Source organism: Asterias rubens, chromosome 11 (assembly GCF_902459465.1).
Source record: "Asterias rubens chromosome 11, eAstRub1.3, whole genome shotgun sequence".
Lineage (NCBI taxonomy): Eukaryota > Metazoa > Echinodermata > Asteroidea > Forcipulatida > Asteriidae > Asterias > Asterias rubens.
This window is the reverse complement of record NC_047072.1, coordinates 15,844,016-15,871,812: the sequence shown is the minus strand read 5'-3', so window position 1 is coordinate 15,871,812 and position 27,797 is coordinate 15,844,016. Positions and strand designations below refer to the sequence as shown.

General features: G+C 37.1%; 3 protein-coding genes across 3 annotated transcripts in view; 1 reads left to right on the top strand and 2 right to left on the bottom strand.

Moving 5' to 3' along the window:
* Positions 1-530: 530 nt before the first annotated feature.
* On the bottom strand, positions 531-6,722 carry LOC117296403 (kinetochore protein mis18-like). The gene is made up of 5 exons (XM_033779306.1): positions 6,530-6,722; positions 5,124-5,193; positions 3,461-3,583; positions 3,110-3,206; positions 531-2,087 (listed from the first exon to the last, which is right to left on the bottom strand). The coding sequence occupies exons 1-5, from the start codon at positions 6,714-6,716 to the stop codon at positions 1,734-1,736; spliced, it is 831 nt and encodes a 276-aa protein (XP_033635197.1). The 5' UTR covers positions 6,717-6,722; the 3' UTR covers positions 531-1,733.
* Positions 6,723-6,903: 181 nt separating this feature from the next.
* Positions 6,904-10,143, top strand: LOC117296402 (mitochondrial transcription rescue factor 1-like). Its single transcript, XM_033779305.1, has 3 exons — positions 6,904-7,603; positions 8,435-8,507; positions 8,848-10,143. The coding sequence occupies exons 1-3, from the start codon at positions 6,969-6,971 to the stop codon at positions 9,040-9,042; spliced, it is 903 nt and encodes a 300-aa protein (XP_033635196.1). The 5' UTR covers positions 6,904-6,968; the 3' UTR covers positions 9,043-10,143.
* A 5,380-nt stretch (positions 10,144-15,523) lies between these two features.
* The window catches only part of LOC117296524 (ribosomal protein S6 kinase alpha-3-like), a 59,558-nt gene continuing 47,284 nt past the window's right edge, over positions 15,524-27,797 (bottom strand). Inside the window, exons 11-20 of the mRNA XM_033779496.1 lie at positions 23,920-24,022; positions 22,889-23,028; positions 22,230-22,289; positions 21,769-21,933; positions 21,513-21,671; positions 20,343-20,504; positions 19,515-19,591; positions 17,669-17,786; positions 17,130-17,267; positions 15,524-16,555 (exon numbers count right to left, since the gene is read on the bottom strand). Coding sequence (XP_033635387.1) covers positions 16,430-16,555; positions 17,130-17,267; positions 17,669-17,786; positions 19,515-19,591; positions 20,343-20,504; positions 21,513-21,671; positions 21,769-21,933; positions 22,230-22,289; positions 22,889-23,028; positions 23,920-24,022 — 1,248 coding nt within the window. The 3' untranslated portion in view covers positions 15,524-16,429. The remainder of the gene's footprint in view (positions 16,556-17,129; positions 17,268-17,668; positions 17,787-19,514; positions 19,592-20,342; positions 20,505-21,512; positions 21,672-21,768; positions 21,934-22,229; positions 22,290-22,888; positions 23,029-23,919; positions 24,023-27,797) is intronic.

Below are 27,797 nucleotides of genomic sequence, written 5' to 3'. Positions count from 1 at the left end.
TTATCACCGTCAGTTTTCTGTTCAGAAAATAATTTAGATAATGTCAGATCAAATCACAGGGGTTGAGATTACCAACACACAGTATTCAGTGCGAACACACATCGATGTATGGGTAAAAACCAAAATTAATACACAGTATTCTATGTGACGTAATTCCACTCTAAGCCAAGCCCATTTCACACAAACTGGCTCCACTGATTACCAGAAACGCATAGGAGTTGCATTCAGCTAGTTTTTCCATCAAGAAAATGTTAATTAATTGACTTTTTTTGTATATTTCAAAGACATTTGAAGTTCTGCTCAGAATTTTAAGTTTTTATCATAAGAAAGCTTTTGAACAACGAAATGGATGATGAAGATTCAACAACAAGTAGCGTTGAGCCACAAGGAACAAAATCTGTGTGGAATGCGGAAGTGAAATAAAAAGGCAATTCAAAGTGGGGTGGGGTTTTTATGGTAAGAGCTAGGACTACTGGTTGTCACTTCAATTATGTCATTTGTGTTAGTACAAAGAAATCTTAAAGTCTGAGTAGAAGTTATAAGTGGTTTATTCAAACCTACTGTGTGTTGTAAATAATAGTAATGTGACAATTTGTAATGAAACCTTGACAAGGAGTAAACCATATGGACATTTATTTGTGTAATGAGTATCATTTTTATCAACTATTTATGATGCAAAAAATAGTTTATTGCCTGACGTTTCAATCCTAGCAGAGTCTTTCTAGAAGGCTAAAATGACAATGTAACCAGCACAACATGTATACTGGCATGACTGGTGTTCACATGAGAAAGCAGGGGATGAACAAAAAGTAGGGTAACAAAAAGGATGGGTTTAGGAGGCTTGTTCACTAGAGAATTCATTAATTTGACTGTTTCTGTTTCACCGATATACCTGTTTATGTTTTTTGTCATTTAGCCTTCAGAAAAGACTCTACTGTACTAGTAGGGTAACAAAAACAGGCCATTAATTAGTTTCTGCAACAGCTTATACTATTTTTAAAGTTTTTACGAAGGAGTTTGTGGATCAAATGTACTTCTCTGCTTGTTAGGAACTTAATAACAAACAAAGCTGTTGATATATTGAGTATGTTTGTTGAGATAAAGAGAAAATAAATGATATTGGAATGAAGACTGCATAGACTGTCACTTTTAAAGCCATTATGGTTCCCTGTCATTCAAACCAATGTTATTCAAATGGAGGTCCCTGCAAATACGATAAGAATCACTATTCACTATTACTACTTTGATTCAGGGTACCAAGACAACAAAAATGCTGCATTTCATAAAGTACATATTTCAGCACAGGCCGCTGTGGTGAACCAATGATACGTGGCACGCACAACTCTCGGCCAATCATAGGTACATTATGCCTTTGGTGTTTATTGAGGGGTTTGTTGCAAGGGCTAGGGTTAACTCTAAATATAAGCTGTTAATCTCCTTAACAATCCCAGCAGGACCCCTAATCCATCACGTTCCTGGTGCAATATACAGGTTTTGTTTATAAATGCTGGACTGCAAAAAGGTTAAAAACAGTCGGCAAGTGTCGTTCATTTGGGACAGGGATTTCACCCTTTTCAAACACTGTCCCTTCTTCCATGGTCAACATGGCATTTTGTCTTACAGGCATACTTCTCCAGCCAACATAATGGTATAAGACAACACAAACCACTGGTGACTAAACTTAAGTTCAGCAAAGTAATCCCAAGTCAGAGGATTAGTTTGGCAGTCAGACATCACTTGTAACGTGAGCGTTTATTCCCTTTACTTCCTAAGGCCATGGTTTGTTCCTTTGAACGTTTGCCAGAAGTAAACTGCCTACCATTCTGAACAGCTACTGGGCTACTGGTTCCAACTTGTCCATGATGTGAGATCACCTTGTCTTGTAGACTAGGCGTTTGATCACCCCTTGCAGTACCTTTAATTACATCAGAGTGAGTGTTTAGGGGTGTATAACTACCTCCCTGCTGGGTGTTTTTGGGCGTCTCTTTGATTTGTTCCTCATCTGGGATCTCATCATCATCTTTTATCTCCAGTGAGCTTTCAATATTACCAATGCGTTGATTCAGAGCACATATCATTACTTGTATCTGATGATAAACAAAACAAAACTCATATTAAAAGAACGTTACAGAATTGGTTAGAAACAAGTTGTGAAGATCACAGACTTACATAAAACTTACATGGTCTAATGATAATGATAGTAGAAAACATCCCTTGAAATATTTATGTCTAAAATGTCATATTATTTTGACTCGCGTTGTAAGTTTATCGCTCAATTAACACAGTAAACATGGCCCAAATATGCAAAGAAAATACCACTTTGCCAATGATCCATACAGGCTTGCCAAACAATGAATTTAATTCGATAATTTAGGGGCAAGAATAACATACATATGAAATGATATTTATCATCATCAACAAATCAATCCACCTAAAAAGATACTGTGAGGTTCACAATACCAGCATGTAAAACAACTGAAGGTTTGTAACAATATACATATGTACTTAAAATCAATTAAGATACAATTTTATTTTCAATAAAAATTAATGCATATTCAATTTTGTAGGCAACACTTTACACATAGACAATCAACAAATAGACCGTTTTCATAAATATATCAGAAAATAGGTAATTCCAATCAAAGTTGATAAGTTGGAAATGGTCAACTTTTACAACTCGCAGGCATGATAGTTTGTTGTTAAGGGCAAGGCATGGTTTCTTTGGTAAATGGCACGTCTATTATAAAGTAAATGTACAAACATTTCAAGGGGCACCAAGGCAGGGGCCAGGAGGCAACTGCCCCCTATTGCCTGAGTGTAAAGTATCAGATCTACAAATACACAGATATAATGGGTATGATAAATGCAGCAAAACAATTCATACAAAAAGGATGAGGCATAAATGTTATTATATTTGGAAGAAGAAATTCAGAAGGTTTTTCCTGAAAAACATAAAGATTAAAGGCAGAAGTCAAAATTTGTTTTAATAACAATAACTGCAATAGTAATGCAAATTGTAACAAACATCACATTGCGATAAAAAAACGTCAGAGTTTATACATAGTTGATAGATTTAAAGGTAAATCACACACCCAGAAAACAAAACTACCTTTAAGATTTCTTCCTTGATGGACTCTGGCGACAGTAGATTCCGCTGGTTTTGAAGATCAACATCAGCTGTTTGCTCGTTAGATCCAACTTGATAACTGAAAACATAAACAATGGCACCATTTCATTATACCACCATCTTGAATACCAATACATGTTTCTGTATGACTCAAATGGAGGCTAGTCTGTAACATACTGGTTCTTTTAATGAATAGTGTTTTACATGTAGTTGATTTTAAAGATAAGGAAACGGACAACTAAGAAATAGATTTTTAGTTTACTTTATTACACTTTTAACTGGAGTTACACGATGTATATGAAGTGATGAATAATAAGAATGGTTTAGTCTGACCTTGTTATCTGATGTGCAGAGAATGTGAAGAGATCACGTAAATTATCCAGCTGTCTAGATGTTGTCTTGTAAACTTTCCCAACTACCTCATTGCAGTGTTTGCAGACTAGATGGACATAGGTACTACAGAATAAAAAGTACATCTATAGGTATAACACAATGAAAACTGTAGGTACTATAGAATGAAAAGCAACCAAAGTTTTAAGTACTAACACAAACATCAATGTGTTAACAAAATGAAACCCAACTAAAGTGTACACAGGTACTACATGTACAGCATGAACAGCATTAAGGTGTACATAGGTAAAAGCAATGTACATGTGGTTACCACAACATGAAATTCAATCAAAGTGTACACAAGTACTACAAAAGCAATCAAAATATACACAGGTATTACACACATGTTAAAAACCAATCAAAGGTTAGTTATAGCAGCTACAGAATGAAAGGCAAGTGTATTCAGGTACTACAGAATAAAAAGCAATCAAAGTGTCCCCAGGTACTACAGAATAAAAAGCAATCAAAATGTACACAGGTACTACACACAGAATAAAAACCAATCAAAGGTTAGTTATAGCAGCTACAGAATAAAAAGCAAGTGTATTCAGGTACTACAGAATAAAAAGCAATCAAAATGTACACAGGTACTACACACAGAATAAAAACCAATCAAAGGTTAGTTATAGCAGCTACAGAATAAAAAGCAAGTGTATTCAGGTACTACAGAATAAAAAGCAATCAAAGTGTACCCAGGTACTACAGAATAAAAAGCAATCAAAATGTACACAGGTATTACAGAATAAAAACATAGCAGCTACGGAATGGAAAGCAAGTGCACTCAGGTACTACAAAATAAAAAGCAATCAAAGTGTACACAGGTACTACAAAATGAAAAGCAATCAAAGTCTACCCAGATACTACAGAATAAGAAAGAAATCAAAATGCACATCTATTACAAAATAACAACCAAGCAAAGGTTATTTATAGCAGCTACAGAAGGGAAAGCAAGTGTTCACAGGCTGAGGTACTACAAAATAAAAAGCAATCAAAGTGTGCACAGATGCCACAGAATGAAAAGCAATCAAAATGTAGACAGGTCCTACAGAATGAAAATCAATCAAAATGTACAAAGGCACTACAGAATGAAAAAAAACCTCAATTATAGCAGACAGAATGACGAGGTACTACAGAATAAAAAGCAATTAAACATTCTGAAAGAAACTGAACAGCAAACTAAATAATACAGAAAAAAGCAATCAGAGTCAAGGAGGAAACATTACAGAATAAAATGCAATCAAATCAACAGAGATCCAGAATGAAAATCAACCATAAATAGTACACACAGTATTTTGTGCAAGTAAAAATCATGCTTTTATTTTCTGTATTTTTGTAACATTAATGTTTTTTGTTGGAGGGGTCTGGGAGGACACCTCGCTTTGATGACAGTTTTTAAAACGTTTGCCTTACCCTGGACGGCCCCTGCTAATAAAGAATTATGTCCGAAGATTTAAAATAAGTAAATAAATAAATAAAATAACACAAGTATGCAGACTGGTAAAAGTTTGGATGAGATGATGTAACAATATTTTATACAGAGTGGGACATTCCAAACAGAGATTAAAAGACTATAGGGAATTATCTGATAGAGGATTAATTAGCTCACCTTCCAAGGTCTATTCCTCCTGTAGTTGATGTCATTAGTTTCTTTCCCATTGTAACTGCATTAGTTGTACCTGCAATTATAACAGTGTAACACACCAGCCGTTGATTTCACAAAACTCTTCATAACTCAGACTTATCTTAGGACTTAGGACGATTCCCAACCCATGCACTGTAGCATGCAGACCTTAAGATTAATCCTAAGTTAGAACAAGTTACTCGTCCTAACTCGAGATAAGACGAGTCCTAACTCTTTGTGAAATCGACCCCTGCTTCATAAATATCAACATCAATATGTACACAGCTCAATGGAGAAAAACATACAATAATTAAATTAAAAAAAGAATGAGGATAAACCTTTCAACTTGTTCAAGAAGCACTTACATGTACAATGTAGTAAGTAGGGCTGTTATTTTAAAAAGTTTTTATTATTATAAAAGACTTCTTGTTTGATACCTAAATTTACAAAAAGTGAATTTGTCAGAACTTAATATTCCATAATGATATAATATAAGATATTAATTTGAATTCATAATGAATGAATGAAAAACTGGAAGGTGCGGAGGGTGTGGTCTGACACCTAGCCCTGGTAGGACATCACTCAGTCAGTGTCACTGCACTGATGTCCTGGGTATAAATAAAAGCTTCTTCTTTATTTTTACCTGATTTGAGATGTTGAAATTCCGTTCATATATTCTTAGTGTTTCTCACTACACTTACTTTCAACGTGTCCACATTTAACAAATGTATCCATGGATGAAATTCATTCCGAAAATAGGTCGAAGTTCTGCACTGGCAATGTGATCATCATGTTCCAATTGATGGTATGAGCTCATGGAGTCATGTGCGCATGGCTTTGAGTACATTGCTGCAATAAGCATTATGATACATCAGCTGAAACAGCGCCCTCTTGTGCATAAACCTCCGGCATTAGCCTACGATTGCGAGTTAGAGTGTGTCACTGTGTGATACTCTATCAAAAATCTGCGGGGAATTGCAGAGAAATAACCGCAGTGTTCTCAGACTTGAAATCAAGTCTACTCGCCACTAGAGGGGCCTAGTGATCAATGCAAGGAAGTGCTTACAAGCAAGTCAGTTCAGGACGTGGCTATGGGAGACGTCAAATTTCAATTTTAATTTTACAAATTAATCCATAAAAAAAGGAGAAATCTCTACAAAGTACAATTGTCAACCCCCCCCCCCCCCCCCCGACCCCCACCTTCTTGAAATTCCGACTACAAGTTACAACTTAATTACAAGGAATATGTCAGTAAAGCTCTGCTTCCTCAATTTTTTAAGGTAAAAACATAAATACACGTGTCGTCCCTCATCTATACTCACTACACTGAGATCACTGACCAACAATACATCAAGTTCATTGTCGAGAGATCAAAAAATGGCAATACTCACTGTGCAAAGTTACAGTCTTTAAATCATCGTTTGCATACACCCATGACATGGAGTCTCCGACTATTGTGTTGCAGTTCTTGCACTGGAGAATCACCGACTCATCTTCAGGTTCACCTTGTTCTAAATCATCAACATCTTCGTCGTTTTCAACAACAACCTGAGAAACTGCACCAATGCGTTCCGCCATTTTTAAACTCCCGGTAAAACTGAACTGGTAACTTGGAACATTACATTGTACATAATGCTGCAATGCATGGTACCAGTGTATTCCATGTGGGTGCTAAACTTGCTTCAGGTTGAGTTTCCAACTTGCCCCGCTCCAAAGTGCTGCGTAGTACGGTGATTCAGATTAAGTAGAGAGTGCCCGACTTGGATTAAGTTTATGAAGTTAGAGCTATTGTGACCTGACAAGATTATTTTCATCCGCAAAAGTAGTAGCATGTTTTCTCAAATTATGTACAGATTTACATTATTAAAACATGGACAAATTAATCTGCGTTGCTTTAATGTTAGTAACCATGATTTAAGAGGTAAATCCCCGGTTTATTGGGCAAGATCTAAGCTGATTCAGTGTCGGTCTGCTTCAAAATCTAGCTTCGCTAGAACAACATATCCAGCAAGCACAGTGACAATGAACAGAAACTTGACTAATGTAAACTGTCACCATGGAAACAAAGATGCTGACAGTGGGAGGAGCATCTCATCACTATCAACAGCTTTCAAGGACATCAGATCACCATTCAATCAAACTTCAAGACATGGACGTCTGTGGCCTGATGGATTCTCACTTTTGGTAACAAACTATCAAAGCGTTCGTGGGTTTGCATCATCTACTAGTACTAGAGGTAAAAAGACAAAAGGGAAGAAAGAACGAAGACAACAAGATGAACTAACGGATGATGATGAAAGTGATGATGATATTGTCCCTGAGGATGAGAGAGATTGGGATCCAGAGACGGATGGGAAGATGGAGGTAGAGGATGAGGAGGTCAAAGATTGGAAGGATTTACGTCAGTTTGTTCCATCATTGAGACTTGATGCTGTACTTGGTGCTGGGCTTGGGATCTCAAGGAAGTATGTAGTTTGAGATGTTCCAAATCTACTCTACTTAGTCTTAGAGCTTTGGATGTGTTCAAAAATATGTATTGGTCCTAGTTGAGATAAAATCCTCTGACTGTCGGGAGGATGGTGGGTTTCGCTTTTAAATTTTTCTTGTGTATAAATTTTCTCCTGTGCTTTTTAAAAAATTTATATAAAAATGTATATCTGTATTTTAATTCAGTCTCTGGACTGCGACAAGCAGATGTTTTTACAATAAACCAGTAATAATAATAATAATAATAATAAAATCGCGAGATTGGCCCTTAGACCATTGCAAATTACTAGCTATTTTAATAATTACCATGAAGGATGTGATTGAGGCCACCCAACGAACAGTAAACCTCATTTTGTTATAAAAATCATAATGTACATTTATGATGAGTCAATCCACATCAGTTATTACATAATGAACAGGGAAGGTAACAGCAAACGTGATGTTCTGCCCAACTATGGAAATGTCCCAATAGACCTTATTTGCATTGACGTCATCCAGCCGCCATCTTTGAGGTCAAACGGTGACGAAACAATCGAAACGCACATAGATTGGCCAATGAACAACCTCCTTTTGACCTCAAGGCGAGGGCACCGTACTGAAATGACGTCATGTGCATAAGATCTATAGTTAGGATGATTCCACGCCATCAGTTATTGCAGTAACTATAGGAACGTCTTTTAAGATGAAACATTTTTCTTTGTTTCAAGCCTTGAAAACCACCCTCCTCCCAACTTAAACTCATAAAAATCTATTTTTCTTTTTCATAATAAACAAAACACTAATATTCTGTTTGTCCTCATTGTTTAAAGGAGTGTTGAAGATGCATTTCTTAGTACGAGATTGCGGGTGAACGGAGAGAAAGTCACAAAAAAGAGCAAGCAGGTAAAAATTGTCATCCATGGTAACAATTTGGCTCAAATTCACCATGTCCCTTTTCAAAAATACGGCTAGATGGTTTCAACTTTCAGCTATCAAGGCTCCACTAGGTATTTTGAAAATAAACGCTTTTAATAAAAATATCAAACAGCACCTAAGCTGTAGCCTAAGCGCAAGCCGTGGTATCGAAAGGGACCTTCAAGTGTTTCATTTCTGCAAGACACTAATCCAGGACAAAGTTGAGTATGAGAGGTCGATGTCTATGATATTTGGAATCTACTGGTCAGAGGTCACATTTTTAATTTGGTCTTGGGTTAAATTCTTGTCTTTTCGTTTGAATTTACAGGTAAAAGAAGGTGACATCTTGGATTTGATCTTAGAGCGAAGCACGCCCTCACAGGCTGGGGAGGGAGAGGCTAGGAATGAGATGTCTGTAATGCGGATTCACATCAAGGAAATCTCAGCCGATAAAACAGGGAAAGACAGGATACCAGTGTTTCTACGACGCTGGAAGAATCTACTAGTGGCTAAAGACAAATAGACATTTGGCAATCATGGTTTTGTTCTGTGTCCCATCTTCATCACAACTGTCATGTCCCAACTATAGTTGGGGAACCAGTCTTGCTTGAACCCCCCCCCCCCCCAAAAAAAAAAAAAAATGAATAAACAAATCCTACGAAGAATTGCCAAGATTCCCAGGACACAGAGAAGGCGCAATGGGAGGGGGGCTGGTGCATGCTTAATATAAATAAGCACCAAAAGTAACAACACTTCTTTATTGGTTTGTACCGATCAGGAATTCAATAACATAAGACACCAAGATACGAAGACCGTTTGATGTATTGTTATTTATTGACAGAAATTTATAGATAGATACAAATATCAAATTAGAGTACAGCTTACCCCAAGATATTTTATTATAATTACATCATTTATCAAATAGACTTATATTTTCTCAATTTGTATGGATATTATTTGCCTTTCCTAAGAATTCCACTGATGCATTGGATACTATTCTCTGAGAAAGAAATTATTTTTGAGGGAATGAAAACTCCAAATTGTAAAGAAATTCGTTAGTTTTAAATGAAGTGGGTATTGTTGGCATGTTCCCTGTATCCTACAAAAATAGATGAATATGACTTCACATGACAACACCAAGGGAGCAGACTATTTCTCAGCCTCGGTTTCATTACACAGAATTAAAATGAAGATGGCTGTCGGACTGAAAAGGTTTACTAACCCCAAAACATGTTCTATAGATTACTGCAAGTATACATGGAATTTTGGATCGTTTATCAATACATGTAATCCCTGAAAATATTGACACTCAAATCTGTAATTCACAACATTTTGAGGCCTCCAAACATGAATAGGCTCTCCTGGTTGATTCAGTATTTATGGTGAGATACAACCTTATGAACTTGTGATGTAATACACAAGATTAAGTGCAAATATTGTAGCACAAATTACAAAAACACTAGACACTTTGCAGAAGGGTGGTCCTTGCCACATACAAAACCCAGTTGTGCTAATCAGCTGCACGTCTTTAAGTGCTATTGTAAAATATAACATATTATCATATGATTCTTATTGATGTCAATAAATGTGTACATGTACATAAATATTATGTTATCAAAGGCAACATTTTGTGTAGGATGCAATTGTCACTTTATTTTTGAGTGAGATCACATCACAATAACAACGAGCACATTCTGATTTTGCATTTATATATAAATCACTTCCCAGCTCACCATGGAGAGTTATCTAACTACAAAGTATTCAAGATTTTTTTTGTAATGTCAACCAATGACTAGCAATTTGAAAAGTGTTTCTCGTATTAAAGTGTTGGTTTATAAACACAAAGTCATTTCTGGTAAACCTATATCTCAACTCCTTAAGAGTATACAGCCCTGTCAGCCATTTAGTGAACATGACCAATTACAATATCAACCCACAGTACCCATTTATTCATGAGTGATGACAAGCTATGACAACAATATCTTGCTCAAGGACACGAGTGTCATGACCAGGATTCAAACCAAACCCTTGAGAATCAGCCATCAGAACACTGGTCTGGTGAACAAAGCACATCGCCACAACGCCAAAGTATACACAATATTTGCAGCCATAGTTAGTGTGAACTAAGGGAGCTATAGGTAATCACATAACAAAACATTCAGCCAATCATGTGCCTTTTTTTAACTGCAGTGAGTGCTCTGTTTGAGTTTGTGACATCATAAGAAAAGGATCTTGACACAAATAGGTAAAGATTATGGGGATTACGGGGAAGATAGAAACAGCCAAGGAAGTGCAAGGGGCATTGCATCCACTCATGCTTTACATAACTTTATTCAAATTGTATCAAGGTTAAAGGTTACGGGGGGGGGGGGGGGTAAGGTGGATGAGAGGCTGGTCGTGTGATTCAGTAAAGATACACATGTCTTGCTTGATTGTTTCAATGTTTGAATGTCCAAATTGCCAGCTACACAGCTATATGGTGTGAGACATCCTTATAAGACGTCCTTAGCAACAGTTGTAGTCCCATAGCCATAGCTGCTAATCGGATACGGCATGAATGTTTAGTCTCTTATTTATCAACAAACTAAATTACTTTTTGGGGGATGAAAACAAACAAGTCATCTAATATCTGATACAAAAGACCTTATGTTTTGACGTCATCCTGCCACTATCTTAGAGGTAAACTGATGATGAAAACAATGGAAACGCACAGATTGGCCAATGAACAGCCTCATTTTAATATGTAGGTGAGGGCGCCCTTCTTAGCGATATGTTCATAAAGTCTATTCAGGGACATAGGTGCCATCTAGTGTTTCAAAGTGTCCCACTGAATTGCTACCGAGTTCATGTTACACAATGTTTATTCATCCATAAAAACTCAAACTAGGATCTTTCAAAATCAACATAGAAAAACACAAACTCATAACTTCATCCATTTTCTTTGTACAAAATGCCAGATTGAAATTCCAACACCCAAAAGAGGGAAAAAATGTTTTTACTCCACAAAAAGTGTAAACCCCAATAATTTTAAAGCAGGCGTAGGCATTGATAATTCTCAAGGAGTAGTGGGCACACTTTTATAAAAAAGAAAACCTGTGTGTGTTAAGCTCAATCCCTCACCACACTCATGAGAAAATAGTTCGAAACCTTGGATGTGTTTTCACTGTAAAACACATGGATTTGTTTAACATTGTTCAACTTTACTTTAGTGGGGATCATGTCTTGCAGTAAGCTTTGGATATCAAAGTATTGTTTACAAGCATTAAATATGAACAGTTCTACACAATATATTGGTACGCAGTTTCCTGTACTTGACCGAGGTGTTGCTATTTGATTTATCAATATTGGGTTTTTCCACAGAGAGAAGAGAGTCAAACTTGAAATTTTGAAAATGATTACATTTCTTAAAAACACACATTTCACATGAGCTTACCCTTATATATTTGTTTATTTATTTATTTGTTGTTTTTTAATTGTTTGTTTCACACAGTCAAAGAATATTTTATATAGATTGGTTTCTCTCCCGATACTAAGATAATTCCTCAGACTGAAATTAATTGTTTCTTTGTCACATTGTTCAGTGTTAGCTTTTGTATAGCAACCTCCAGATGGGCAAAACCTGCTATCATTCAGAATGTGTTCACCATCTCTAACAACATTCAAATGGATATTGCATTGCAACTGTCTGTAGTCTGAGGAATTCAAACTTAAGCAGTCACATGTGACTTAGAGAGTCATTGTACTTCACATTATATTAAACAAATAAGCTCAAATTAGCTTGGACCCAACTCTAATCTCAATCCAGTCTGTTTAGACCATAAACTAACAACATAAAACAAAACCATCCTTTCTAAGGATATTTTAGTAAAACACAAACAAACAAAAGGCAAAAGAGGGCTTAAAGAGTTCACAAACCAATTTTAAACAAAGACAAATATATACTTTTTTTGTAATATTGGAAGAAGCGTAAATTAAATAATTCTCCTCTAAGAACATATTGTAAAACGAAGACTTTGTAAATATGCTTAATTCATATATCTTCTTTACCATGTTTACCTTGGAGATATTTTTATCAAAAGCTGGTTAATAAAACCACATAAAGGTTGTTAGATATTTTTAAAAGTTTTTCTATATAATTCTTTACTTCTCTTTCTACACTAAGTAGTTGACAAAAGGATTGACCATGAAAGATTGGCCAGTTCCAAATTAATATCTTGATTTGTACAAGGCAACCAGTTATGAAGAATAACTACAGTTGTTTTATAACTACATATTCTGCCAATGGGGGTGACAGGTAATGAATAAGAATCCAATTAATGTAATTTGATCCGTTTGTGACAACGACCACAAATCTTCAAGAAGACGTTATCCAAATTTTCTTTTCTGCGGGGGGAAACTTCACAGGGAACCAGTCAGACAAAAGTAAAAAGTTATATGGTATTTTGGCTGGTAAACAACCTTTGTATGGAAACCTTGCCGGATTTTGGTCGGTAAACACCATGTGTGCCTGCATGAATGACATCTCCTTGACTCTACTTTCTGTTTCATCAAAATCTACAAACAGATCCCCAAAATATTTTTGTTAAATAAAACCCCAACTTTAAGATAACTCCATGTGTTCTCCCCCCCCCCCCACTCTTCTTTTCGTTTTGACATGTGAATGTAAAGAAGAGTTTTATTAAACTTCTAATATAATTGTATAATTATTATTATTATTATTCATGTAGAAAATAACAAATGTTAAAATCTGTTTTAAGGGTGTTACATGTAAGATAAACAGTGTTAACTGTCCTTGGAAACAAATTCAACTAAATATTTATATTTTCTATATATATTTTTTAATTTCTGAAGTAGTACCGGATGTCTGTGTTACAGAGCATAACATAATATTTTGTTGTGGTGACACCATGCAAAAACGTCTTTTGTGAGTAGTTATGGTTCTGACAAGAGCCGTTTTCTGCTCGACGTTTTAATCAGTGTGCTCCGACTCTCTTCTGGAGACGGTCAGAGCACAATGTTCTAAACAAAAGACATTTCTTACATGGTGTCGCCACAAACCTTACTTACTTATTTCCCACCATGCATTGTCTCATCTTATTGTACATCACATGATCATCATGTGATAATTGTCACATGATAATCACATGGCCTTTATCAGTACATAGAAGTGACATATCAAGCAACAGGAGTGTCAATATCACTCGATGGTTCCCAATTGGGGAGCATTTATATCCCAACTGGGAACATGCGTTCCAATCAGGGATAATCGTCCATTAGTAGTGACTATTAGAACCCAGATTGGGTGGTGAGAGTACCAGTCAGGGAAACACAACACCCCAACTGGGGAAGTTATTTTATCATTGTCGCAAATGAGTCAGGATTATTAGCATCCCCACCCCCATGTAAAAAGGGTTTGATACAATATCACTATTGAGGATGTTTTGACGATAGTAACTAATAAGGCTAGAGAACAAACTAAAATACACAATAATCAAATTTGTATCAAACCAGGTTAGCGTCTGGGCAGAGAACCACCCAAAACAACAACAAAAAACTCTTCTATAAATCACTATAGTCAGGGGCCGGGAACCACCCAAAACAAAACGACCTCTACTTATCACTATAGTCATGGGCCGGGAACCACCCAAAACAACCTCTACTTATCACTATAGTCATGGGCCGGGAACCACCCAAAACAAACTCTACTTATCACTATAGTCATGGGCCGGGAACCACCCAAAACAAAACAACCTCTACCTACCACTACAGTCATCCTAAATGACACCCTCACCTCAGTCCCAACTCTAATATTCATCTAATTTCATAAATTTATTTGAGAGAAAAAAATTGAATAGAAATTGTAGAAAGAAAAAATGATATATACATATGGCTACAAATGTAGTTAGTTAATATTATTAGATTATTCAAGTTTTGTTGTTGACTTGCACCTGTAGAAAAAATGTACATGACATGATTTTTTTTGTATTCAAAACTTTGTCCAAACTGTCTGAAGCCATATTCCTCTGGCTTAGACGTCAATTGTTTAATTATTTTATAATCATAATACAAAAATAAGTCTTTGATAACTTGACTAGATTCTACTGTGCTAACATTTAACAGTAAAATAAACGGCAACTTATAAATGTACAAGGTTTACATTTACTTGACAATCACAGAGAAGGTTGTACTACATCTTGGCCCATTTCTGCCCAAGAGGATCTAGCAACAGTTTAAGAACCAACTTAGTATTCGCTGAGGCATAGCTTGCCCTTAGCAACAGGCACAGCTTCTAACAAACCAAATGCTAGTCTGGTACCATGACTTGATTGGTCACAAGCCAACACTCAAGTTGGATTCAACAAACTAAATACAGTGTGTCTACGTCATATGGTTCAGGGCAAGCCTTTGTATAGCAACCTCCAGATGAGCAAACCCCGGTACCATTCTGATTCACAGGTCTGGGCATTTGCCATCTCTTATGTAACTATGCAAAAGCTTGCCCTGAACCATGTGACTGTCTCTAGTCTGCTGTATTCAAATTTAAGCGGTAACTTATGACTTAGCAAGTCATTGTACCAAATGTTGTTCCAATGTATCTTGCACATAGCTTATTCAGAAACCGCCATGTTGACTTGCAATGGCTCATCTTCTATCTCAGACAGATTAAAGTCATCAATCATGCTTAGCTAAAAATAAGTTTGCTTAGCTTAAAGGAATACTTTGCCTTGGATCAGTCGAGTTGGTCTTTAAAAAGCGTTTGTAACCGTTTGTTATAAAATGCATATGGTTAGAAAGATGTTTTAAAAGTAGAATACAATGATCCACATTTGCCTCAAACTTGCGTGGTTTTCCTTTTACTTTGCGAACTAACACGGTCGGCCATTTATAAAATAATGGCCGACCATGTTTGTCGACGAGATAAAAGGACTTGCCACACAATTTTGAGTGATACTTGTGTGGATCATTATATTATACTTTTAAAATATCTTTCTAATCATATGCATTTTATAACAAACGGTTACAAACGCTTTCCAAAGACCAACTCGACCGATCCAAGGCAACGTGTTCCTTTAAACAATGACATCAGACAACCATTCAAAATGTAAATCATTGGTAACTGACATTTCCTGCAAAACAACTTTCCACTCAATTTTTGAGTTCTTTCTCAGTAACCATATATACCTGAGTACTTCACTCATGTGATTCAGAAATAACAACTAATGGAATAATCCTTCTTGTTAATTAATGCCAATAATCGCTCGTAAGTTCAACACTAGAGGGCGCTCTTACACCATCCATCTTGAGGCTGAAACGGTAGAAAACTCAACACAAATTCATCCTTTTCAATATCAGTTTCACTGCATCCAATAATACAGAAGTTGACAATGCAAGATTTAGGAGATGCTTAGTGGTTACTTCACCAGTTCACATGTCTTGTAAAAGGGAAGACATTTATAAAGCAAACTTTTAGCCTTTCAGCCTCTACAAGGGTCAAAACGTGAGGCCATTCAATTTGTTTGCAGTTTGCAACGGTTTTATTGCGTAATGATCGGCTCATAGCAAGAATGAAACTGTCAGGTCCTATGACTTGCAAAATGGTATTGGCACAATTTGTCTGTAGAGTTCAAACCAGAAACAAAGTTTGTTTAGTTTCAAAAATGTAATGCTTTTGAACTGAAAAGAAAATTATTAGTCAGTACTCTTTCCCCTTTCATCATCTTAGGTATGATTAAGAACATGAGAGCATTTGGAACAAGATCGACCAAACATCCCCTTAACCTTTGCTTGTTTTATCAATCAGGTATGTCACACGCTAGTGATGACCATACAGACAACTGAGTTCTCTAGTTCTATGTATCATCCTAAAGAGCGCGCCCTCTAGTGTCAAAAAGAGATGACACCATTGATCATCAGAGCGTAGTAGAGCTAAGTTTCTTGAGCTTCCTACGCTGGGCTAACATGGAGGATGTAACTGGTTCCAGATTCTCCTTTCTTGGTGTGTTGTTCAAGGCCAAGTAAGTTGCTTTCATTGCTCCCTGAGCATAAACACAAAACAATAATATAAACATTTATAACATGCCATCTTTCTAGTGAACAAGGCCCTATTAAAGCGCAGCACAACATAAAATACAAAACAATCAACAACAGAAAAATATGTAAGATACAAATCATAAAATGAATAAATCCATACACAATAAAGCCCCAATGTGTCCCGTTGGTAATTGTCAAAGACCAGTATCCACACTTGATGTGAGCCAACATATACATGAAATAACAAACCTGTGAAAGGGTTAGGTCAATGGGTTATTGAAGTAACAAGAAAAAAAGTGGGCAAAAATGTCTTCACAGTTTTCATCCATTGAGTTTTGAACTTGCGAGATCAAAACTGTTTTACTAATTTCTCAAAAAACTTTCGCATTTCAAGCACAAAATATTTCAAAGAGACCATAAAGGGCTTGACCAAGCAGACACATTTTAACAACCGAGCACAGAATTCTCTGCATTCCACTTTACAGTCAACAGTAGTTTATGTTTCCAGCAGGGGATCGAGTGAGGCTTAGCTGACAAGATGGGATAATTAGCTTAGAGCAATTTGAAGTAGCTTCATACCTTAACGAGGTCGTAATCCTGCGTTGTTAATCTATTCTGAGGTAACTGATCACATTGTTGCATCCAGGCATGTTGCAGAACTTTAGCTGCTGTGGGTCTCTTAAATGGATCTACATGAAGCATCCAACGAACCAATTCCTAAACAGAAACAAAACAATCAATGTTAACCCTCCTACTCTTATTAACATTAATTCCAGATAGTGCAGGCATATTGGAGAACCATAGCCGCTGTGGGTCTCTTAAATGGATCTACATGAAGCATCCAACGAACCAATTCCTAAACAGAAACATAACAATCAATGTTAACCCTCCTACTCTTATTAACATTAATTGAGAGTTGATCAACCATTTGAAACCATTTAACTGAATCATCATGCGCTGAAGTATACTACGTCCTTAGAAACAGTCGTAGTCATAGCTGTAGTCCTAGCTGTAGCCACCAATTCAGATACAGCCAATCCCTCATTCAGATATCATTAAGTTAAAAGTAAAAGTAATGTGAATAGTTGTAACATTGAATGTGAATAAGTTAGCCATACCTTAGCAGAGGGAGACACATGTTCCCAGTTGCCACCCATCATTGGAAACTTCCCCTCTCCAATTCTAGCTAAGATCATCTCAGGTGAATCATCAGGACCGTGGGCAAATGGTGTGTACCTGCAAACAGTCATAACAAAATAGTCAACAAAAAATAATAACAAACTAGTAAACAAACATAATCTAGAGTGATTCTCCAATTCTAGCTAAGATCATCTCAGGTGAATCATCAGGACCGTGGGCAAATGGTGTGTACCTGTAAACAGTCATAACAAAATAGTCAACAAAAAATAATAACAAACTAGTAAACAAACATAATCTAGAGTGATTCTCCAATTCTAGCTAAGATCATCTCAGGTGAATCATCAGGACCGTGGGCAAATGGTGTGTACCTGTAAACAGTCATAATAAAATAGTCAACAGTCATAATAAAATAGTCAACAGTCATAATAAAATAGTCAACAGTCATAATAAAATAGTCAACAGTCATAATAAAATAGTCAACAAAAATAACAAGCTAGTAAACAAACATAATCTAGAGTGATGATTTAAACACAAAAACATGGTTTGTAGTATCACAAGTTAATCCTAAAAATGACATGCTTACATTATCAAACACCAAGTATTACAAAGACAACCAAGAATCTAAAGTTCGGACCAACCAGAGATAAAAAAAAAACCAGTATTAATCTAGCAAAATTACAAACTACATGTAGCGAAAGTAAAAAGTTTAACTGAATGCATCCAACAATGGTATTAACACCAGGGCAAACCCTTCTTTTAATAACAAAATGCACAGGGTTATTTTGTGCTATTTTTGACACACCAACCTAGAGCTTTACGTACCATCCGAAGGATGAAGCAATAATGCAATAAGTGTCAAGACCCAGACCCAAACCCACAGTATGACAACACCAGACCTTGAGTCCAGTGCACCAGACTACTTAGCCACACCCTCCCACTGAGTACGGTCAACAGGTTGTGTGTTCGCTGAAGTGTCTTGCTTAAGGACAAAGTGGCAAGACCCAGAATCGAAAACCCACACTCTGTTGATAAGGAATACCAGACCTTGAGTCCAGTGCACCAGACTTCTCAGCCACACACTACCACTGAGTGCGGTCAACAGGTTGTGTGTAAGCTGAAGTGTCTTGCTCAAGGACAAAGTGGCAAGACCGGGAATCGAAAACCCACTCTGTTGATAAGGAATACCACACCTTGAGTCAGACTGCTTAGCCACACACTACCACTGAGAACAGTCAACAAGTTGTGTGTTAGCTGAAGTGTCTTGCTCAAGGACAAAGTGGCAAGACCGGGAATCGAAAACCCACTCTGTTGATAAGGAATACCAGACCTTGAGTCAGACTGCTTAGCCACATACTACCACTGAGAACAGTCAACAAGTTGTGTTAGCTGAAGTGTCTTGCTCAAGGACAAAGTGGCAAGACCAGAATCGAAAACCCACTCTGTTGATAAGGAATACCACACCTTGAGTCAGACTGCTTAGCCACATACTACCACTGAGAACAGTCAACAAGTTGTGTTAGCTGAAGTGTCTTGCTCAAGGACAAAGTGGCAAGACCAGAATCGAAAACCCACTCTGTTGATAAGGAATACCAGACCTTGAGTCAGACTGCTTAGCCACATACTACCACTGAGAACAGTCAACAAGTTGTGTTAGCTGAAGTGTCTTGCTCAAGGACAAAGTGGCAAGACCAGAATCGAAAACCCTCACTCTGCTGACAAAGAACACCAGACCTTGAGTCCAATGCGCTTGACCGCTCAGCCACACCTAGCCATGTGTTAAGAGTTAGTGGCTTTAGGGGGAGGGGGGGGACCATACTGACTCACCCTGCAAGCATAGTGAAGAGCAGAACTCCCAAACTCCATATATCACATGCAGCATCGTAACCTTGTCTCTTAAGAACCTAAATCAAAATAGTCAAGATCAAAAGTTAGAAACATAAAGTAACACAACAACAGGGATTCATCAGTCACCAGTACAAACACGAGTCAAAAGTACTGAATGCTAGTCACAGAAGCGCTACATTTTACCGTAATCCACTTACACTTGCGGATACTGATAAGACAACATCTGTAAAATACAAATAAAAGAAATGCAAGTATGTAAAAGCTTATTCTGTACAAGAAAATCAAAACAGATTTTCTTGACAGAATATCAGGAGCTGTCACCCAACCACACTCTACAAATTTTACAATGCACAAGGAAACAACAAGTACTATATAACAACGAAAAAACACACCAATGCACATAAATAAAGAGTGACAAGCAACACATATTAGATGGCATGAACTGTGAAATGTTTCAACCTCAAAACCTGAAGAGAAAGAAAAGCAATGCACAACAATTCCAATATCATTTCAATAAACAAGGCCCATGCAATGAATGTGTTCCAAATAATAAATTCAACATCCAACTTTTAGAAATGCTATTTCACATTTACCACATTTTAAGTGAATTGTCCTGAAGACGCTCAGAGTGTACTGATTGAAATGTTGATTTGCTACACCAATAGTTCTTTTTCAGAAATAGATTTCACAAACATGATGAATTGCAAACCTCACTAGATTTGAAAAAGCTGTTCAAGGATGTACAAATATACTCCTTTTAAAGATTAGTTTTTGTGTCAATTGAAATTAATTGCAATAAATATTTACCTCTGGAGCCACAAAGTTGGCCGTGTAGCACGGCGTCATCAACATGCCATTGTCAGCTCGCATCTGCTTAGCAAACCCAAAGTCACTAATTCTCAGGGAGCTAGGGGTGCCTGAATCATCTGCATAGAGTATGTTACTTGGCTTCAAATCACGGTGGACCACCTAGGAGAGTGAAAACAAGATGTCACATTGAGGACTTGACTACATGGCCAATAAACAAACAACACAGAAACACAATCTGGTTGAAAAATCCAGGAATTAAGAGCTACATGTAGAAGCACTTCAGGAAGCTGTTCAACAAAAAAGGACGCTAAACAAAAACCAACACGGGACCAATGACAACCAATGTACAATAAGGTACAATTTGGTTGGTAAGCTGTTTATGCTAAGCATGATTATTGTGAATTTGAATTTAAACTCCTGCAGAGAACTTGCATATAATGTATTCATATATGGGGACATGGGGACCATTATTTGCCAAGTGTTTTGTGCCCACACATTGACAAATGTTAGCCAGTGACAGCAAACATGTTTCTAAAGGTTTGCAAATACTATTAAAAGGGCCGTACATTTTTAAGATGGTAAACAAATTAATTTACCGACAAATTAATTTACCGACACTGTTTTGTCGCCACAAAATAGTTGTAATGTACTTTACAGAAGTGGGTGCTAAGCAGTAGTTTGGGGTCAAGTTTGTTTTTGGAAGAATAAGTAGAAAATAGGAAGTTTAAAGGCACAACTGTAGGCAGGCACATGTTCCGCTTGGCATAGCAGTTTGCATTAAGCTTGGGCGATATCAATTTATTTTATTCACGATATATTGCCGACAATATATCGCGATATTCGATATAATCGCGATTAATTAAGTTTGACATCATCAGTCTTCAAACTCCAAGTAAAAGTTGTAGAAGAGACAGTCATAGCATAAGAGAGGTGTTCTAATGACCTATTCTTCTGGTTTTACTCCAAACCTATGGGGTGCAAGATGTCTCAGCTAGGAAATAAATCGTGATATTGCGATATTTAATCGATATCGCGATATATCGCGAAATATCGATATTTCGATTAAAACCAAATCGATCCGATATCCGATAATATGGTGATATCGCCCAAGCTTAGTTTGCATTAAGGTTTGCACAGGTGGAATTTAGCCCCAGGTATACTGCTTACCCTCTGTTTATGAAGATAGTCAACTGTCTTAGTAACAACATGCATGATTTCACAAGCCTCTCTCTCCGATAGATGTTTCTTCTTTAAGATCTTATCAAGAAGTTCTCCTCCTTTCATTAATTCCATCACCATGTAGACGTTCTGACCGTCATCATAGACCTGAAAAACATCCATTCAAAAACAATTGATGATAATAAACGGTCATACAGTAGAAGGGTTGACAGTTTATTCTATGGATAGAAGAACCTTGACTTACGTCTCGTAATGTGATGATGTTTGGATGATGGCCGTATCTCAACATAACCTCAATCTCTTCCTGTACATCTTTCTTTCCTTTCTTGATAACCTTGACTGCATAATGCTGACCTGACGTCTTATGAAGACATCGCAGACACTTAGAGAAAGACCCAAGACCTATCACCTAAGAGGAAACAAAGGACAAGAGAACAATGAACTGGCATAATTCAGTCACTAGTGCACTTCTATATTCCCTCTAGCCTTAGTGTGACCGGAAGAGAGATCCATATGTGTATATTATTCACACACCACAAAGTGTAAGGTCAGATGTTCAGGCTATGATAGATCTTCCTTTGATTTCAGTGAGGGCGCTATATAAGCTTATGACATTATATACAACTGGAAATCTTCTCTGTTTACAATAAGTCTTCATACTGCTAATTATTCTGCAGATAAGTTGTTGTTAAAGATGAGACTTACATCTTGAAGTTCGTACTCTTCCGTGATGCTCGTCACTCTTGCATGTTTGATTGGCATCTTCTGCAATACAAACATTAATCATCAAACGATGGAGGAACAAACTCTGACACAAACTGACATTTGATATTGCATTCTTTACCCATAGGAAATCATTGACAGTGTTAGACACTAGCTATAAGACCTCATCAACACAATAGAGCACTAACAGCTCGTACAAGACCAGATAGGGGCATCAATATTATTCATAAATTACTAGCATTCTCCCTTAACAGTGGCCCACTGAGGACCAGTCAGAACCAATAAATTACTAGCATTCTCCCTTAACAGTGGCCCACTGAGGACCAGTCAGAACCAATTCACTCCAAGTGGTCCTGAAAACATGAAATATCCACAAATAAATGGGTTTGCATATTCCATGGCATACAGACATTTTTATGTCAAGTTCAATGAAATTCAGAAATGGACTCCAAACTATTCCTCGCACAAAAATGTGCAGATCCATAGACTGGAAATGTGAGAATAATGGAAGTTCTTGGATGTCATTTTGCTCTGTTAAGTATCCAATGCAATTGTGTTTTATACCACTTTATTTTTAGGTTAGAGGCTAGTAATGTTTTGCCTTGAGTCTCTGCTTTAAACAATGTCTGAAGCGGACCTACCAGATCCTTGGCCGTTTGTTGTGTATGTGAATTATTGGTAGCCGCTTTGATTTCATCTCCTTGTAGTAAGACAGGAGCAATGTAGCTAAACCCTCGGAACAGCTGATGGGCACTGGCACTAGGAGGTAAACCCGGTGAATCTAAACAACAACAACAAACATTTCAGATATTCTGTACAGTTTAGAAAGAATGGACTTACATTAAAAGAAAAAATACAAATGTGTTAGAGTCACTCTTAAAAAGTAAAAACATTTGTAACACTATGTGATTTTTCTGCTAAGCAAGATTTTTGTTCTTAGCAAACATCTGTGACTATTCTGAAACTAAGTGATAGATTCTCCACTTCCTGTCAATCCCTGCCTCCTACCCCACCCTCTTACCCAATTTGCCATCATTCCTAGAACGTTTCCCTTCTATTATAATGTAGTTTAAGGAAATAAGAGATTGGATGAGTACAGACAGCTGTGATTATTCCACCATTCCATGAACCATAAAGAACTACCTTGACTACTTAATTGATCTCACTTCCCTTGATGTGTCACTACACTAATGTCACATGATATACCTTGTTATCAGAATGAGTTATGTTTACTTTGTCTCAGGAAATAGTTGTTTTTATATCACCTACTTGTTAGATTCAAATTTCAAACAGACAACACCAGAGAAAGTAGGTCTACTCTAGCCCAAATTGTGCAACTTTGGCTGAAAAATTGGTTACTGATCATTTGTTTTGGTTTGAAAACCTCTAACTGTGCAATCTGAAAGATTTTTTATGGTTTTGTTTTTAATATGTATTGATTTTAGACCACAAAAAGCAATAATATCACCATAATTACTTTTGTTTTGGTCCACATTGCATGGCTATTGGTCCGTAATTTGCACGTTATTTATGGTTATTGGCCAGGAACTGTGACACCCAAACTTGCTACGAGGGTTTGTTGAGTCTGACATTTTCAACTCAGATATAATTTTTTTTAAAGATAGATAAGTTTTAAGCAGCTGAATAATGAAAGTATTTGTAGCAGATTTACCTTTAGGAGTTCTGGATGTAAACTCAGTATCAAAATAGAAAGTATCATCAGCGTTAGACACGGCTGGCTTAAATGGAGGTGAGATCTCTTTCCTCAGGAGTTTCTACAAACAAACAAACAAACAAACAAATAGGAGTAAACAATTAATTAACTTCCACTCGGTCAGAATAACCAAATGTAGTAGGTCCTTACCGGATGATGCTCATGGCGCATGAATACTTTTACCCCTGGTCATTGGGCCATACATTTCATTCCTTATACCATCTCAGCTCCCTAGGGAAAGTACACAGCCAGTGCTGCCAAATAAGTAGCACACTAGAACCATCTCTGCACTCACAGGTACCCATTACCCCTGGATGATGAGAAGTGTCTTGCTGAAGGATACAAGTGTCATGACCGGGATTTGAACCTACACCCTGATGACTTAGCAACCAGAACTTGAGTCTGGTGCACATAATCACTCTTTACAGGTCATTTGTCAAGTGGTGTTACATCTCATTTATTAGGAATGTAGAGAGTAAATGAAGAATGATGCATTGCCTTTGCAGTACGCATGGTTCTAATTTACATAGAGGTACTATATTTACAAGGTTGATTGATTAGCTTACATGTATAGCGTAGTAATTGGATGGTACTTATACAGTTAACTACAAACCAAAGTGTCTTCATTTAGCAAGAAAGGAAAGTATTTTGTTGATTACAAACAGACAACATTAAGTACTTTGTACTCTGTGTCCCGTCAACTTTAATCGACAGATACATTCAGTAATGTATATCCATGGCAACTAGTGCTACATGACATAGATGTACAATTGAGTATGACCAAATGCTCTATCATGGAGATCTGTACTAAGTGTTGACTCTCATTAATCATGTACAATTGAGTATGACCAAATGCTCTATCATGGAGATCTGTACTAAGTGTTGACTCTCATTAATCATGTTAATTGTTAAATATAGCTACAAAGTGGAGTAAGCATGGTAGTATCTATGGGGGGGGGTAATTGAAAGTAGATATGCACTGAATCAGAGCATTGGGAAACGAGGTTTTATGTTAATTGTTAAATATAGCTACAAAGTGGAGTAAGCATGGTAGTATCTATGGGGGGGGGGACGTAATTGAAAGTAGATATGCACTGAATCAGAGCATTGGGAAACAAGGTTTTATGTTAATTGTTAAATATAGCTACAAAGTGGAGTAAGCATGGTAGTATCTATGGGGGGGGGGGTAATTGAAAGTAGATATGCACTGAATCAGAGCATTGGGAAACAAGGTTTTATGTTAATTGTTAAATATAGCTACAAAGTGGAGTAAGCATGGTAGTATCTATGGGGGGGGGGGGGTAATTGAAAGTAGATATACACTGAATCAGAGCATTGGGAAACGAGGTTTTATGTTAATTATTAAATATAGCTACAAAGTGGAGTAAGCACGGTAGTATCTATGGGGGGGGGGACGTAATTGAAAGTAGATATGCACTGAATCAGAGCATTGGGAAACGAGGTTTTATGTTAATTGTTAAATATAGCTACAAAGTGGAGTAAGCATGGTAGTATCTATGGGGGGGGGTGGTAATTGAAAGTAGATATGCACTGAATCAGAGCATTGGGAAACGAGGTTTTATGTTAATTGTTAAATATAGCTACAAAGTGGAGTAAGCATGGTAGTATCTATGGGGGGGGGGGGCGGTAATTGAAAGTAGATATGCACTGAATCAGAGCATTGGGAAACGAGGTTTTATGTTAATTGTTAAATATAGCTACAAAGTGGAGTAAGCATGGTAGTATCTATGGGGGGGGGGGTAATTGAAAGTAGATATGCACTGAATCAGAGCATTGGGAAACGAGGTTTTATGTTAATTATTAAATATAGCTACAAAGTGGAGTAAGCATGGTAGTATCTATGGGGGGGGGGGGTAATTGAAAGTAGATATGCCAGTGTAGTTGTTTTAGAATGGGGGTGATAGAACAGGATTTTCTAGACAGTGTCACAATGCGGGCAGCAGTATTTTGGAGCCGTTGAAGTCTGGAAATCTGGTTGTTAGGAAGACTATAGAGAAGAGCATTGCCGTTGTCAAGACGAGAAGTAACAAATGCGTGAATGACCTTTTCAGTGGCACTTTTGTCCATGTACTTGCGAATCTTACCTATATTCCTGATGTGATATGATGATAAACGAACAATGTTGTTGATTCTATGGGGGTATCTATGGGGGGGGGGGCGTAATTGAAAGTAGATATACACTGAATCAGAGCTTTGGGAAACGAGGTTTTATGTTAATTGTTAAATATAGCTACAAAGTGGAGTAAGCATGGTAGTATCTATGGGGGGGGGGGTAATTGAAAGTAGATATGCACTGAATCAGAGCATTGGGAAACAAGGTTTTATGTTAATTGTTAAATATAGCTACAAAGTGGAGTAAGCACGGTAGTATCTATGGGGGGGGGGACGTAATTGAAAGTAGATATGCACTGAATCAGAGCATTGGGAAATGAGGTTTTATGTTAATTGTTAAATATAGCTACAAAGTGGAGTAAGCATGGTAGTATCTATGGGGGGGGTAATTGAAAGTAGATATGCACTGAATCAGAGCATTGGGAAACGAGGTTTTATGTTAATTGTTAAATATAGCTACAAAGTGGAGTAAGCACGGTAGTATCTATGGGGGGGGGGGACGTAATTGAAAGTAGATATGCACTGAATCAGAGCATTGGGAAACGAGGTTTTATGTTAATTGTTAAATATAGCTACAAAGTGGAGTAAGCATGGTAGTATCTATGGGGGGGGGGGTAATTGAAAGTAGATATGCACTGAATCAGAGCATTGGGAAACAAGGTTTTATGTTAATTGTTAAATATAGCTACAAAGTGGAGTAAGCATGGTAGTATCTATGGGGGGGGGGGGTAATTGAAAGTAGATATGCCAGTGTAGTTGTTTTAGAATGGGGGTGATAGAACAGGATTTTCTAGACAGTGTCACAATGCGGGCAGCAGTATTTTGGAGCCGTTGAAGTCTGGAAATCTGGTTGTTAGGAAGACTGTAGAGAAGAGCATTGCCGTTGTCAAGACGAGAAGTAACAAATGCGTGAATGACCTTTTCAGTGGCACTTTTGTCCATGTACTTGCGAATCTTACCTATATTCCTGATGTGATATGATGATAAACGAAAAATGTTGTCGATTCTATGGGGGTATCTATGGGGGGGGGGGCGTAATTGAAAGTAGATATACACTGAATCAGAGCTTTGGGAAACGAGGTTTTATGTTAATTGTTAAATATAGCTACAAAGTGGAGTAAGCATGGTAGTATCTATGGGGGGGGGGGGGGTAATTGAAAGTAGATATGCACTGAATCAGAGCATTGGGAAACGAGGTTTTATGTTAATTGTTAAATATAGCTACAAAGTGGAGTAAGCATGGTAGTATCTATGGGGGGGGGGCGTAATTGAAAGTAGATATGCACTGAATCAGAGCATTGGGAAACGAGGTTTTATGTTAATTGTTAAATATAGCTACAAAGTGGAGTAAGCACGGTAGTATCTATGGGGGGGGGGCGTAATTGAAAGTAGATATGCACTGAATCAGAGCATTGGGAAACGAGGTTTTATGTTAATTGTTAAATATAGCTACAAAAAGGAGTAAGCACGGTAGTATCTATGGGGGGGGGGGCGTAATTGAAAGTAGATATGCACTGAATCAGAGCATTGGGAAACAAGGTTTTATGTTAATTGTTAAATATAGCTACAAAGTGGAGTAAGCATGGTAGTATCTATGGGGGGGGTAATTGAAAGTAGATATGCACTGAATCAGAGCATTGGGAAACAAGGTTTTATGTTAATTGTTAAATATAGCTACAAAGTGGAGTAAGCATGGTAGTATC

Bases quoted from the DNA above. Each gene is read 5' to 3' on its own strand.
- LOC117296403 (XM_033779306.1), bottom strand. From the start codon at position 6,716: ATGGCGGAACGCATTGGTGCAGTTTCTCAGGTTGTTGTTGAAAACGAC. The intron at 5,194-6,529 runs GTGAGTATTGCC...TTATAATTGCAG, and splicing joins AAAGACTGTAACTTTGCACA to GTACAACTAATGCAGTTACA. The intron at 3,584-5,123 runs GTGAGCTAATTA...TTTATTCTGTAG, and splicing joins GGAGGAATAGACCTTGGAAG to TACCTATGTCCATCTAGTCT.
- LOC117296402 (XM_033779305.1), top strand. From the start codon at position 6,969: ATGTTTTCTCAAATTATGTACAGATTTACATTATTAAAACATGGACAA. The intron at 7,604-8,434 runs GTATGTAGTTTG...CATTGTTTAAAG, and splicing joins GGGCTTGGGATCTCAAGGAA to GAGTGTTGAAGATGCATTTC. The intron at 8,508-8,847 runs GTAAAAATTGTC...TTGAATTTACAG, and splicing joins TCACAAAAAAGAGCAAGCAG to GTAAAAGAAGGTGACATCTT.